The sequence below is a fragment of the Rhipicephalus microplus genome, chromosome 5 (assembly GCF_043290135.1).
Source record: "Rhipicephalus microplus isolate Deutch F79 chromosome 5, USDA_Rmic, whole genome shotgun sequence".
Taxonomy (NCBI): domain Eukaryota; kingdom Metazoa; phylum Arthropoda; class Arachnida; order Ixodida; family Ixodidae; genus Rhipicephalus; species Rhipicephalus microplus.
The window spans coordinates 40,563,050-40,579,254 of NC_134704.1; the positions used below are offsets into that span (position 1 = coordinate 40,563,050).

Here is a 16,205-nt window from a genome sequence, read left to right on the forward strand (position 1 = left end):
AAATCATCAACTACCCCTAACTATCTCAACTTATCGCTCTGCTACACCTAGTAGAAAAAAGTCGTTGTTGTGTAGCAAAAGCTTGATGTTTTATAGAGCATACTTTGCTTATGTTAAACTGAATTTGTTTGTGCATATTCACTCAAAACAACAGCATACCCTTGTTCCATCTACCCTGCCGAATGTGGGGCTCCAAATGCATGCAGGATAGTGAGCCTACATGATCGACCTAATGCAGATTGGAAAGCGAAAGCCGCTCTGGCAACCCTGATGCGAACCAATAAAAACAGTTTGTCTTTCCGGGTAAGCACTGGTGCGACAGGACTGCCCGGCTCAGACGCTGGCCCTGTTTGCCAAGCGTGAGGTGCTTGGCGTCAAGATAAGAAGCTTACACATGCGCACTCCATCTGTCGACAGCTGGCGTATCAGCTACATAATGGTGTAAGCAAGCTACCCTTTACCGCATGCTTGCCGCGTTGTGATTGTTTGAGCTTTGAAAATAAAAAATACGAAAATATCAAGCTAAGAATAACGTCCAGTCCATGTGAGGGGCGCCCGGAGGATTAAGATACCACGAAAAAAAAATGCATTCCTCAAGAGCTCGCACGTACAACTCAGCTGATAAGACTGATAAGTTTGCGCGCTTCGAGGCTCGGGCTGTCACAGGTGGACGACGCCTGTAGAGAGGCACCCGAGTGGTCAGACAGAGAATATGGAGGAACTTCGTCGCAGTCTTGTGAATCAACTTGTCGAACGCACTGTGAGTTTGTTTCAAGCTTGAAGTTTATTGTAAACGCGTTGTTGATCTCTCTTGCTCGGCAGATGTGGAGGCTCGTTCACAGCTACAAGTTGTCGCGCGACCCAGTTAGTCACAAAGTAACCGGCCGCAAATGTCCTCATTGGTCGCAAAGCGACTGCTTTGTCTCAGTCGCTCGCTGCTCGATTTTTCAGTCGCGCATCTGCAGTCGCAAATGTCTGAACCAATCAGATGCGCTGGAACAGGACGTCAGGTAATCTTACAGGGCATTGACAATGCGAGCCATACGTGGGCAGACGTGAATTCTGTGCGGCGAGGCGTACTAAGTCGCACGTAGGTGTGAACATCGGTCGCCTCGTGTAGCTTTTCTGGTCGCAAATCGCAGACATGACCGGTCTTAGTCGCAACTGTGCCTAGGAAGAGAATTACGGAAGAATTACGGAAGGAAGAAGCCTTCAATGCCTAGGAAGAGAATTACGGAGCGTATTTGTCGCCCGCGCCGTCGTTTGTCCCTTCTCCGCGTGCGCCATTTCAGCCACAGTTACGCCGTAACATCAGCGAATTATGCCACGAGCTAGTTCTGACGGAGAAATTGCTGTTAACACTTTTTGAACACCATCCCCGGGCCTGGGATCCACGGAGATTGGATAAAAAGAGAGTTTCACTGCATGGATGCATGCCTCCAACTGGCTACCTTGCAGGTGCAAGGTAATCAGATGGAGGTAGCTTAGAAATAAGAAACAAGCAAGCAGAACCAAATTTAGCGGTTATTATTCTCATTTCATTGAGTAAAACGCTTCTGTATCTTCTATAGCGATTCATTTCATGGATCGCTAGAATATACAGCAGTGTTTTATTGGGTCGATATTCGAGCGCGTCGCTAATTACACTTGAAGCCAATCTGCGCAGTCTCTGTACATAAAAGCCACCTATCTGAATGTCTATTTTCAATTACACGTGCTTGGGCGTGTGTACGCGAAGGAGAGGGTGGGGGGGGTGCTTTTTAAATCTTTCTTTTTCTTCATATTTTGTATGTATTTATTCTATTAACCAGTGCATGCTAGTAAGCAGAATGTTTATCTTCAAGTTAACTTTCTCCCCCTCAGCATATCATATCGTTATCTCGCTCTCTCTCTGTCTGTCTGTCTTACCAGCGCTTCTTCTGAATAAAGGAGTCAGCTTAGACGCGTACGATGTTGAGAACTGAGATGCTGATGATTTACACAAAATATATGTTTATTTGTTCAACGGTTAAGGTATTTGTCCTGACGTAATAACCTTGTGATTTGTGACAATAGTTCATCCAAATTCTTGCAAATCAGTGAGCGCGTTCTGCTTATTCCATATATAGCTCACAACCGTGGGCACGGCGAAAAATATTTAGCGGGAGAGGGATGTGTGGTGATGGGAGAGAGAGAGATAAATAGAGAGGAAAGGCAGGGAGGTTAACCAAGCTTGGCTCGGTTGGCTACCCTACACTTGGGGTGGGGGAAAAGGAGAATAATAGAACGGAAAGAGATATAAAAGAGGAGGAGTAGGAAATAGAAGCATGAATAGTCAGCTCGAGGCTACGCAGCACGGTCTCGCACAGTTCTTTCACAAGCGGTCGTGAAGTCTGGTGGGAGGCTTGCATGGGAGCATTCATGTATGCGAAGTGAAAAATTTGAGGGAGAAGATCGGGACCCCCTCGCTTCTTTCTCTGGCTAGGCCGGGGTTAACAACCGCTCGATAAAGGGAGATTGTCGCCAATTGTCGTGCATTACAATTCTTGCTTGTTTTCTTCTTCATATGTCGTACCTCGTGTTGTGTATGGTTGTTACTTTGTTTTCCTGTCACATTTACCGACGCTGCTATGATTCGTGTGCTCGAAGCAGTTCACGCAGAAGATTCGGATGACTTGCAGAAGGAAATTCTTGTTTTCAATAAGCAACCAATACACGCTCCAGAACTATACATCTAGGTTTCTTTTTTTTTTTTATCCTGCTTATATAAAGGTAGCTTTACACCTTCCGTGAGAGTAATGCCAACTACAGTTCAGCAGCATAGCTTCTTCATTGACTCTGAATCACGCTAACTAGTCCGCCTTCTTTGTTTGTTTTCGTTCACATTAAGCTTGTTTGCGTTATTTTGTTATGTTCTTGACATCACCTCCTCTGTTGCTTTTGTACGTCCTTTACACGCTTTTGTAACTGTCTAAATTTGAATGTTATACAGTTGTTTTGCGTCATTTTACTATAATCGACGACGCCATAAAGGGCTAGTAGTGGTTACGCTTAATAACTATTAGTGGTTGCATATAACGAGCCCTGAGAAAAACTTTTCTTGGTTTTAATTAGGGCGTTAAATCTCACAAGCTGTGTAGAGGAAGGAAGCAACAAAAGCGAGAAGGCAGGGAGGTCAACCAGAAAGACATCCGGTTGGCTGCCCTACACTGGGGGATTAGAGAAGGGGACAAGAAAGATGAGAAAGAGGGAAGAGAGGGAAACGAAAAAAAAAAGAGGGAGTGTCAATAATTTCACTGCAGCGTGTAGAACTCCACCGCATGTCAGAGGCGTTCACACAAGCCGGTCTTTCTCGGGAAACACGAGAGGGCTTTCACTGCCTTGTGGGCTATCGAGGGATGCGGACGTTGCTGTAATAGCACCTGCACAGAAAGAGGCCGTCATCCAGTCGCCGCATTGCGTTGGCAAGTGCAAAAGTGACTTAGCACTATTGTAGCTCTTCGATGGGAAAAGGCTAGATATGTTTTTTTTTTTTATGTTCGCATTGGTGGCGCAATTGTTAAGATGATCGGCTCCTGTACAGAAGGTCACGGGTTCGATCACGGCCGTGGCTGAACCTGGGACAGCCTACGACCGTCTACTTATATATAGATTCATGTTAAATAACACCGGATGGTTGAAACTTTCTGAGCCCTCCATTATGGCGGACCTCATAATCATGCCGTGGTTCTGGCACGTAGAACACTGGATATTATTAGTATCATTATATAAGCAGTTCTGGGACCCATACACGCGCTTAGGGATTAGGGTAAGAAATTACAAATCACAATTGCGGTGCAAATTTAGTGCATTGAACAAAATAGACCAAGTCGTGGTTCACTGTCGCTCAAATATGTGGTCATTGGCTCAGAAAAGCTTGCCAAATGCGAGGTCTCGAAATTGGCTGATCGTTACGCAGACATTTGTACCCTGCTGTAAGTTCCAGAATAAAGCAGTTAATTCGTCACTGTTTTTGTTTATTTTACAAGAAAGTCGTCACCCTGCTATCAAGAGCGCAGTGTACTAATTTACATGGTCTACAGAAATGAAAAACTGTATAGATAATTTTTAAAAAGGTATTAAACTCGAGCACAAATTCGCAGATTAGTGTCTGCTAGACTATTTATCTCCCCAAGAGCAAAAAATAAATTAGCAAGATTATTAGTGATTGATGTCGACGAGCAGTTATATATTTAGTATTGGTCAAGTTCAGGCTCAATGCAGCAATAATACGTTTTAGGCACCATTGCTATGCCACTGTTTTTTTTCTTAGTCTTCGTACGCTTCACTGCAACACAATAATGCTTTTTTGCAAAACATTATTGTATTGCGGCGCAGTTACCGTAAATACTTGTCATTTATATGGGTGCATGAGACCATCTAAGGATTTGTTTTATATAGTTACTAATTAGAGCTATTTTATGACTCTACTAGTTTTATGTATGTAGGCAAGATTACTATTTTGGGTTCGTGTAAACTGATGTTGCCAATGTTGTTCGAAAAGATCGCGGCTGGGTTCATTCATTCTTAAAGTGAAGGCCCCCTTGCCCATGTATTTCTCATGTGTGTTTTTTTTTTAACTTGCGGGGGTACAACGTTCGTCGTAAAGCCCATAATTCATAATTTCTCGCCCAATTTGAAACTCATGGTTTCGCTAATGTTACTTGAAGGCGTCACATCATACACCTTTGTATATAGATCCACTTTGCTACTTCTGCGAGTTATTATCGGAAGCTGCCTCCACCTACAAGGTGTGTCTGTGCGGTTGCCCACCTTTCGCGAAGTTCGCACTTTCAGAGATAGCATTCCCGCGTAGCACTTGTAAGACAACTCTCCTTCGTCGCGATGCTATTGTCTCAGCTTTATCTACAGTCTAAGCTGAGGACAACATTATCAATACCATAACGTTAATGTCCACGCATTTCGCCAGTGTTGACGTTTGACGGGATAACTGTTCCTTGTTGATTTATTGCAACAGTCGGAATGCCTTTGAAACCTTCTGTGAAACTTATGAACAGGAACGAGCAAGAGTTTTTTAAGAAATTATGAAATTTATAAAGATTATGTACACAATTTGCATTGCACATTGAGTACATTATTTGGTTTCTTTTCTCTCGCGCTACTGAGGTGTGACATAGACCCCCGATAACGACCACTGAACTTCACGAAAGTTCTGTCCGATTAGGAAGTCATTCGCTAAAACCGCATTTCATGAAAACACGTATTGGTGTAAATGTTTACATCTACGTAACCATATAACCTACGCGCCTTGCTCTAGTAACGTGAAAATAAGATGTTCATGCTTGCGTCACTTTCGTGCGTGGATCACGTCCGCAAATTGCGCTGAGAAAGTATCACGCGTGACGCAATCAGAGTTGTATTTATTTGATAGATATGTGGGGTTTTACGTCCCAAAAACCACCATATGATGACGAGAGACGCCGTAGTGGAGGGCTCCGGAAATTTCGACTACCTGGGGTTCTTTAACGTGCACCCAAATCTGAGCACACGGGCCTACAACATTTCCGCTTCCATCGGAAATGCAGCCGCCGCAACCGCGACTCGATCCCGCGACCTGCGGGTCAGCAGCCGAGTACCTTAGCCACTACACCACCGCGGTGGGGCAGAGTTGTACTTATAACAGGGGTGCATGCTGTACTTATAACAGGGGTGCATCCTTAGTTTGAAGCAGTTGGCTCCCACGTCGTGAGTACCTTACCACTGTATCGAGGGCCTTCTCAACGGCCTGTGCTTGATCTGAGAGAGCTTCATTGTGACGGACTCTTGGCCAGCAGTCTATTTCCTTGTCACAATCAGTGAAAGCTACTGGGCACTGTCAAAGTATATATATATAGTCCAGAGGACGGCTGACACCACATTCCACGCGGTTGATTTCTACCTCTCTTCCTCTTTCTTTATTTCTGTGTATGTGCAAAGCTCACCAGTGCATTTTAAAGAGGCCGCACAGCTATAGTAGGCACAATTTTTCAAGAAAATGGCACTCCTCAAACTCAAACCTTGCCATACAAGCGCGACTCGTCGCTAAAGTTCTGTGTTTTCTTTGCTTGCTATGACATCATCGCTTTCGACGCATAGGTCACAGAAAGGGTGTGAGGAGACTTAGGCATGCACCAAGATAGTGTTTCGCCTGTTTGCGCTCATCTCCTCTGACAGCTGCTAACTCACTACGAACACAGAGAGCGGGTACGATTGCGAGATGGGATGGAATGATACCCACAAGTTGCACTTGAGTCAAGGTTATAGCCTTATGCCATGCATAAATGCGTGCCACTTGTGCAACCAGTTACATCAGTTCTGTTCCCTCGTGCACAAACAGTTTCTGTTGCACGTACGAGACCTATGACGCCATCCACTGCGGCCACGTTTTCGATGCAGTCTATAGCAGAATTATTCATCGTCTTAGGACCGAATGCCATTCTGGAGCGACCCTTTCGTTCTCTGCGTATTAAGTTGTGTGGATTTCAATCACGAATTCGCGATTTTGTGAAACCAGGCGTAATAAAGAATCACTGGAAATATTTTGTTGAGCAATAATACACAATATGACATTGTGTTCAAATAAGTAATAAGGTGTGACGGGAGGAGGCGTACACGGCCCGAACGATAATGAGTGAGAAAAAAAACTGTGTAGAAGTGAAAAACAAGTATATTATTTAGAAAGATAAGCCCGATGTACCACACTGTAGTTCGAGAAAGCGGATGTTGAAACTAAAAGAGATGAAAGTAAAGAAAGAGTGGAGAAGAACTAGCGCACAGTCGTTCACAATCGATCACTATTCATCAATACGAAAACAAGTATAATAATCAGAAAGATAAGCCCGATGTACCGCACTGTAGTTCGAGAAAGCGGATATTGAAGCTAAAAGAGATGAAAGTAAAGAAAGAGTGGAGAAGAACTAGTACCCAGTCGTTCACAATCGATCACTATTCATCAATAAGAATACAGTATACTACCAATACTAATTGCACAGATTGATGCACTAGCCTCTCCATCTCGGATGTTTTCAAAAACGTTCAAAATAGCCTTCGTCGCCTAGCTTCTCCAATGACGCATTATAGATAGACATTTAAAACTTATTTTCTCCGACAAATGTCTTTGGTCAAAGCCAGCTGTGACGAAGAACTTGCGTGAGTGGGTTTACGAACTGCTAATTCAGTTGTATACCTGTGAGGTATAATTATCTACGTCAGTTGTGTACCTGTTTGGTATATCCATGGTTCCACCGCAGTGAAACACGGAGCAAAGTGCGAATGTTCTGGCCGTCTCTGCCTCGTTGCGCAACACTGAGTGGGGCGCGACTACGTATACCATACCGGAAGGCACGCGCCCGGCAAGCCCAGCGGCGACGACAAACGAAGCGAAGAAGGAATGCCGAAAACGATGCTCCACGACTAATGGAGGACACCGCGGCGCCAGGAATGCGCCGGGGCTCCTTCGGCTCACACGAGACCTGCCCTGTATCCAGAAGGGGAAGGAAAGACGGGGCCGACTGAGTCAATTAACGCGGAGGTGTTAAGTAAGGAGGGGATCGGAGAGAGAGAGAGACAAACCCCGTTTTGTTTGATTGGGTCGCGAAGTCGATGTCCCTGGGATATGGCAGGGAGGGTGACCACCAAAGAACTTGTCGCGCAGGCCAGGCTCGCAGCCATGCGAGCCAAGGACACGCGCCCTGCCGGCTTGTCGCAGTTTGTGCTCGCCAACGACCTTGCACCGCTTTCGCGCGACATGGCCGCTGTTTCTCTTATGAGCTCCGTGAGAGAGCGCGTTAACGTTATGTGCGTCGCTGCTCGGTAGAACGTAGTGGAAAGGCGGTGCATACGACTGTGCGGGTGGCAGAGACTCGCCGAAGCCGAACCGCTCTCTGAGTTCGGCTGCTGCCAGGATTGCGATCGGAGAGTTGCCCTACAAGGCAACTTGCCAAGGTTGATACACGGCGTTACGACGCGCCTTGGTGTTAAGCAAATTGGAGCTGTGCACGGTGATAATGCGCATGTACCCGTATACTTCCGTTTACGCGCGCTTCCATGCAGCCAGATCTTGCATGTGCGCACATGAAGGCAGAGGAGGTAGGGCTGACCTATCCCCCCTCCCCCGATTCTTCTTTACACTGCATTCTAATCCTAAGGGTCTCGGCGGGACGGGGATGGGAAGAGTGTGTGTGTGTGGGGGGGGGGGGGGGGGGGCACCACAGTGCCCCCTTTTCATTTCTGCTTTTCCAACCCTTCCTAATGAAGAACCGTGAGCGTAGCTGGCAGGGGGGGGGGGGGGGGTCAGATACTTTGAAGTGTTTCAATCTTGCTTGCGTATATATACACGCGCACATTCAAAGGCACTCACGAGCATACATAAAATATTCTTGAAACCCCCCCCCCCCGCCCCTTGATAAAAAATTTCTGGCTACGCTACTATAAAGAACCCTTGCACACACCTATGATGCTGATCAATGCACTATCTTGAGCAGTATGAGCTGGAACACCGAATTAATGTTTATTCAGCGATAACTTTTAATGCCCTTATATGAATGGAATGTGCAGAACTGGCAGTGATACTTTTGCGCTTGGAAATTGGTGTCACGAGCACTCCTGCCCTTGCAATCTGTGTTTAGGACCTTTGGAAGCTAATTTCACTGTTCCATATCTTGTTGCTCACAACTGTACGAGGCAGCTACTCATTTTGCTTGTGTAGTTTTTTCCGAATCGCTCTATGACAGTCAGTCTGCCTTGACGTTCCAATGGAGGCAGTCAGCCCTTTGGAGCTTTTTTTTTTTTGTCGCTACACGATTATTTTTTATATTCTCTTTAGCACATTTAAACTTGTTCACAAATAATACCCCCAATTATATCAGAATAAAGCATAAATGGGCACAGGAAAGACAAGCCCAAGTTATCGCATGACCTTAGCATGTTTTCGTGATCTATCCTTGCATAGGCCTACTCAGTCAAATAAGAAAACAAGAACTGCATGCCAGGATCGATATGCAAAGCTATGTATACTCTGCTTTCTTTTCATTAGGAAGTCGGGATTAATACGGGAGGGTTCACGTCGAAGCAAGCCAAAGTGACAGGTAGAAAAGTTTCCTGTAAAATGTTGATCATGTGACGTTGTTTAAAGTGTGCCCAAAGCTTTTACGTGTTCCGTTCACGTACTCCATTCACCGTGTCCTGAAACCAAACCAGCGATCTCCCTTTAAAGGCAGCAACAGCAGAGCGCTGCAGCTTTCTTGAGCAACCGGTGGTGCGGTAACGTGAGGCACATTCCCTGAGCGTTGCGTAAAAAAGCACGCGTTCATTCCGCAAAAACAGTTATACGTACGCGTCAGCGTGCTGTCAGCGCCAAACCATAAACACTTCGCCCTCGGCGTTTCCACTTAACCGCAAATCGCTAACGCTAATCCCTGTGATTTGCTCCTAATCAGTGACTCCAAGCCTTCACAGTTGCGGAAGCCGCCCCTTTCCGTTACGCGTGGCCAAACTCGAAAAAAAAAAAAAGAACGGAATAAGAGACTGTTCGGTATAGTAATCAGAATCAATCCTGGCCCCCCTCTGTGCATACGAGTTCGGCCTACGCTCTAAGCAACGCAGCGGTGGCTTAGCCCAGCCGACCTTATTTGCGAAGCCAAGGACGGCTGTCCCAGCTATTGTTGATTGGCTGCGAGTGCTGCTAGTTAGGTTATTGCATGCCAGAGGCGAGCCACGGAATGAACAGTGCTTTGAATCGCACATATAGTATGAGCCCTCTCACTCGCCTAAGCGAGTCATACGCTGGACAGACTGCACTGCTAGAACCCCTTGGGGCCAAGTGTGGTTCTCTTTGTCGTTTAGAGGAAGGGAACGTTCCATCGATTCGAGCTGTGGTTGTGCAATGATCCACAACGGGATGCATGATAGACAGACGTTCGGCTAGCTTGGCGCCGGCCGAAGGCCGCTCTGTCGTTAGAGGTTATGTAGTGACAAGACATCGTTGACCGTTGACACTCAGGATGCAACTGCGGGACATGCATGGCCGTCCGGTCTGCGGTGGCGGGGGCAAAGAAGGGGGGGGGGGGTTAAGTTTTTTAGAAGAATGGATGTTATTTTTCTATGCACCGTATTCCCGACATGGGGCTATGGTGCATGGGACTATGGTACATAGCATGTAATCCGCTATGTGCTAGTTCACGTTCTGGTGGAGCTGAATAACGTTTTTTTTTTCAATTCTATTCCGTTTCATAGCCGACTACAACCTAAGAAAAAATGTAGGCTTCGTCCATACAACCGCGAAGCGCCTGCTGTGTGAGCTTCGTGCTGACCAGTTCCCGCTCGAACTGTATTTTTTTTCTTGGCTAATCTAAACACTAAACACATTAGGAGTTGAAGGTTCGTTAAGCGAATGACGTGGACGTGCGTGTGACTTGGCAAGTCGTCTACCTGAAGCCATCGGAAGTCACCTAAATATATATATATATATATATATATATGTGTGTGTTTTCAGAAACACAGTCAGCGGCTACCTGGCCCATGACGTCAGTCGGGAGTGCACGACCGTTGTTGCAGGCTCGCCTTTGAGGCGGAAATGCCGTGTACTTCCGAATTTCTTTCCGACTCTACACAGATTGATTAGCACACTCAGGTTCCGTATATTGGCGTGAAACGCCCGTCAGGATTGCGAGCGAACTCGTGACGTTACACACTTTGACTAACGATGTCCATCATGGCAAGTCAGCGTGTGAGAAGGGCTGGCTCTTCTGGATATCCGCCTCTCCCTCAACTCGCTCCACTTCCCCCAAAACTCCCTTCACCCCTGTCCTATAGATGCATGCTCCTGAAAAAAAGGGTTCTGCCGACACTGTGGAGGAGATCTGGTCATCCTACAGGTGTTCAGGACGCGAGCGTTGACGGAAGACTGCCCGCTGCCACTTGAACTAATGTTTTTGTACGCCTACATTACATGGTCGACTCGAACCGGCCGAATAGGGTGCCTTTTATCGGTGTACAAAGGTCCTTGGTTCCTGGTAATGCGCGGGCAAACGAAGACGACGCGCTGCTGCCGTGGCTATCTGGCACATATATAGCGACTGAATGTGGTCTCTTTGAAAGTAGAGACCCGTTCGCGAACTAGCTGACGTGATCTCCCGTGCCATAAAATTACAACAATAACGACGCTAACTTTGCTAAACTAGAAAGAAGCGAACGAAGGACGGAAGGAACAGGAGGGTAAGCAAAGGCAGAGATGTCAACCAGTCTAGAATTAATGGGTGGTATGCTACCTTAACAAAGCAACGAGATTCGCCACGGTGGTGTCGTGGTCATGGTTACCGGCGGCTAACCAGTTAGTCGCGAGATCGCTGCTATCCACGGCGGTCGAATTTAGATGGAGGTGACATGCCGCAAACAATCGTATTGTACAATGCACGCTAAAGAACACCAGATGGTCAAAACTTCAGAAGCACTCCACTACGGCAAACCTCAGTATGATGTCGCAGTTATGGCAAGTAACTTCCTCTCAAGTTAGTGAAAAAGAAGCAAGGCTGTTGTCACAATACCTAGTTATAAGGTCTAAAGGAAGCAGTATTAAATAGAATTAGTCTTTTGTTTTAATTAACAAATTTCATCTACCGCATCACAATGCATTTATGAAGCATGCTGTAATTGTGGATATATTGCTAATTCTGACCACCCGACGTCACCTAATTGTCCTAAACCCAACACACTAGGTTCAATGTAATTTCTTTACATTTACCCCATAATTACTGCAATGTAGTCAAAATATTACAAATAACGTTACCTATAACTTACTAGGCTTCATTTCTTGTTGGTTTTGTTATGTTATGTATATCGTAAAAACGAGCCGTTCATCCTGTCCACTTCTTTAGTTCACTCCTTGACCATAGGAATACAACCGCCACAGCCAGCATAGAACTCTCGTCCTTGCTCTCATGTGTGTTATCATAAATGCAATGAAATAAGTTTTCTGCCGTCCTTGTCACTAAATCCGTCCTTCTACAAATTTACACTTTCTGTGTATAGTACATCTTAGTCCATTACAGTTTTCCAACTTCATCGTAATATTGCTCTCGACGGATCGTTCGGCTTTAAGTTTTGTTAGCTGCTTTCAGGTACCCGTCTATATGTGTTTTCCTTGTTTCGCTTTCTTCCACCACCGATATTATTGCCTGTAGCTATCATCGAGTAGTTCCATTTCGAATAAACGTACCTCTCTTACAGCGACGTCTACGCATATATAGTAAGAGTCCAAATATGCCCTCTTCGTTAGACATTATATATATGCCGGGTATTACCGTTAATGATAGGCTCGTTATGGAACCAATTTGTATGGCCGCAACGTTATAGTCGCACACTACCGTATGGTTTCTTGTAACTTCATTCTTCCGACAGGAACGAGCAAAAGGAAAAAAATTAAAAATAAATAACATAAGAAGAGGAGGAAAGACAGATTGCTCGTGGCGGAGTAGTTAGAAAACCCATTACGACCGCCGTTTCAGATGTACTCGACGCTTGAATGACGAAACACGAGCGAGCCTGCCTGTCTACCGCTGCCTGCGCATGCGTTTCGGCACATGTACGTATCGCAACCAACTGCGCGAGGCATTTCGTATTTCCTCGCAGCCGTGGCACCGAGCTGCGCCGATTCGAAATGTGTGTCGCCGAGTTCTCTTTTCGCCATCCCTGGTTGTCGGCATCCGCACTCTCAGTCTCCTCAAATCTCTCTCTCTCTCTCTATGATTCTCTCTCCACCTGCTCCAGTGAGTCCCGCACGTGGTCGAAAAAACAAGTCCTCTTTAATTTCGACGTAGCCAGTTCAAACAGACGACAGACCGCGATTATCGTTTATTTAGCGCGTGCGATTGCGATTCCACGTACCGGTGTCGCGCAAGTAATTTCGAAAGGGACAGTAAGGTGAGCGAAAGAGGGACAGCGGTTTTTACTCTTGAGACAAGACCCGGTCGAAGCTCGCCACGCAATCTGAATTCTGTCGGTAGCGCTTTGCGCGTGTGCGGACATTTTGTGTATACTTCCAGATTACTTGGCGGACATTTTGTGTATGGACCTCGTGGGGCGTTTTGGGAGAGAGGGCGTAGTACATCTAGCGGAGCCGTCGATAAGATGAGAGAGGAGATGCGAAAATCGGCGCCCCTCGAGGCGTGGCGGTGACCTTTTTATGATTAAGGAAAATTGCGGGCGCGGACTGAAGGCGTGATCTCTGGCGCGAGATTGGAGTTCCCTTTCCTTGGCGATCTCTTTTATTCGTTCGGCCTCTTCGCGCCGATTCGAATCTTAGCGCCTTGATATGTCTCGCAGGATTAGGTAATTTGACTCTGTAAACAGGTCGCAACGTGTGGCAGTGCCAATGTTGTCGGTCGTTTCAGGTCACGATCATTATCATCAGCAGCAGCATGACTATGTCCACTGCAGGATAAATGCCTCTCCCGTGTTCTGCCAGTCAACTCGGTCCTGTGCATCCTGCTGCCACTTTATACCCGCAAACTTCCTAATCTCATCTGTCCACCTAACTTACTGTCTCCCCCTAACACGCTTGCCTTGTCTGGAAATCCAGTCAGTTACCCTTAATGACCAGCGGTTACCCTGCCTATGCGCTACATGCCCGGCCCATATCCATTTCTTCTTCTTGATTTCGACTATATCTTAAGCCCGGTTTGTTTCCTAATTCACTGTGCTGTCTTCTTGTCCCTTAAGGTTACACCTACCATTTTCCTTTCCATATCGCTCGCTGCGTCGTCCTCAATTTCAGCTGTACCCTTTTTGTAAGTATATCCAGGTTTCGTCTCCGTAGCTAAGTATACCGGCTAGATGCAGCTGTTATATACCTTTCTCTTGAGGGATAGTGGCAATCTACCAGTCATGGTTTGAGAGTACTTGTCAAACGTGCTCCATCCCATTCTTATTATTCTAGTTACTTCGATCTCGGTTGGCGTAAAATAACTATCGTTATTATTATTTTTGCTGCCTGAAAAGTTTGTTGTCCTCTTACGTTGTCTCTCCGCGGGTGGAAGTATTTGGCTGGCACTGTTCTTTCAGCTACCAAATTTTCTTTTCAAGTACACTTGAACTGGACTTGGGAAAACAATGGGAAACTCTTGACCAGTCCCGATGAGCTGCAATAGCCAGTGGAGCCCTGGACGACAGGCTCCACTCGCGGTAACCAGGGAGCCTTATTAGGGGCGAAGCTCCTTAGGGCGTGGGCTGTGCGTCCCCTGTAGCCTGTATGTAGCCACCTCTAGTTTAGTTCTTGCAGTGTTCACTAGATGGCGGTACCGTCCCCTGTATGTAGCCACCTCTAGTTTAGTTCTTGCAGTGTTCACTAGATGGCGGTACCGTCTCCTGTATGTAGCCACCTCTCGTTTAGTTCTTGTAGTGTTTACTAGATGGTGGTACTTGTAGCTGATGATGAAAAGATGCAAGATGTTATAAACTAGAAAGCGGTACTTGTAGTTGATGAAAGACGCGAGACCTTATAAAATAGGAATGATGTCACATATGGCGCGTGTCATTGGTTGAAGGCAATCGTTCGATTTAGTGCGGCGACGTACGCTAGGGGGAGCGATGTAATAAAATCGAGTGGGCAAAATGTACAGAGGATTCATGGTTTACCGGGTTTACCTCCGGAGCTTCGCCCACTCATCATCATTCACTTCGTGGATATGGCGGAATTTTTTTTTAAAGTTCTTTCTGTCTCTCTCGAAGCTAATAAAAACGCCCCCCAGATTTTGACAGTGTGTCAAGTAAAGAGCCGTAAAACAATGCAGAAATGCTTGAAAAGACTTGCAAGACGTATGCATAGCTGAAAAGACTTACAAAAAAAGTAGACACAGAAAAGCAATAGCTTGACGAAGGGGGTGCGTCAGCTTCATAGGTCGGCGGACTCACCTATGAGTCGACTCACTCGGACTAATTCTGACTCAAATCGAGACGTGAGTCTGAGTCTAAGAGAGTTTTTATGCGAGTTACATTTTGGTGAGTTTGAGACCAAGTGAGTCCAGTAGAAGAAAATTTTAGTGAGTGTGTGAGTCCAAAGCGCAAGATATATATTTCTTGAGTGAGTCTGAGGGAGTTCCACTTATGTATGCCAACAAATGGCCCTATATACTCATCTTCGGCATTACTGTGAGCCTTACCTGGACTCATGTTTATACTCGCATCTACTCACAAGTATTCGAAAGCACTATCAATCGTACACCATTTCAATATTTATTGATCAGAGCCGTGAATCACAGGAAAGGGCACCTTGTACTCACATCCCCCGACAACTCTCACTTCACCTCCCCCGCCAATAATCACCAAGAAAAGTTCTTGATGATTATTTCAAATGCTGTCATCTTTAAAAAAATGTCCTTGCAAATTCGCCGCCACTTCAAACTCGTATTTGAAGGTACTAATTAGAAAGCGTCAAGAGGAGCACCGACTACGTGAGATATTGGTATTGAAGAGCATTGATACCATCATCGAAAAAGCTAATTCTAGAATAACGGACTCGTGAGTCGACTCACTCCGACTTATTCGGACTCAAAATCCGAATGAAGAAAATTTTTGTGAGTGTGAGTCCGAGTCAGCCCAGCTCAGAAAAAAATTTTGGCGAGTCCGAGCCCGACCGAGTCTTAAGCGCGAAACATATTTCACTAGTGCTTCACAATTTTAGGCCACCTATGATAAGCTGCACAGTTTAGGCGGCTATAGTTCTTCTTCTTCTTCTTCTTCTTCTTCTTCTTCTTCTTCTTCTTCTTCTTCTTCTTCTTCTTCTTCTTCTTCTTCTTCTTCTTCTTCTTCTTCTTCTTCTTCTTCTTCTTCTTCTTCTTCTTCTTCTTCTTCTTCTTCTTCTTCTTTGTTGTTGTTGTTGTTGTTGTTGTTGTCGTTGTTGATGTTGTGTCTGGATATAAAGTTTTTTTAACGAATAACGAGTTTCTCTGGGCGTAGTACGCTGCGACTCTGAGCTGCGTTTTCGGAAGATGCACATCCGACGAGCAATTGTTTCTCCACGACAAGTGTCACAGGCAGGGCTGTCGGTCCGTACAATGACTAACGAGTGTGACCTGGTAAACGTGTCTCCAAGAACCACGGCCACTGCAGTGGTTTCGTCACGCCTTGGTTACATGAGCTGCAAGTTGATTGCCAAGTCAGGAGCCAATGAATATAGCTAACTGCTCTCATTG

At 45.8% G+C, this 16,205-nt stretch overlaps 1 protein-coding gene across 1 annotated transcript in view; it reads left to right on the top strand.

Moving 5' to 3' along the window:
• The first annotated feature begins 689 nt into the window (after positions 1-689).
• Positions 690-16,205, top strand: part of LOC119174680 (protein FAM107B) — a 161,491-nt gene continuing 145,975 nt past the window's right edge. The window contains exon 1 of the mRNA XM_037425705.2: positions 690-760. Coding sequence (XP_037281602.1) covers positions 713-760 — 48 coding nt within the window. The 5' untranslated portion in view covers positions 690-712. The remainder of the gene's footprint in view (positions 761-16,205) is intronic.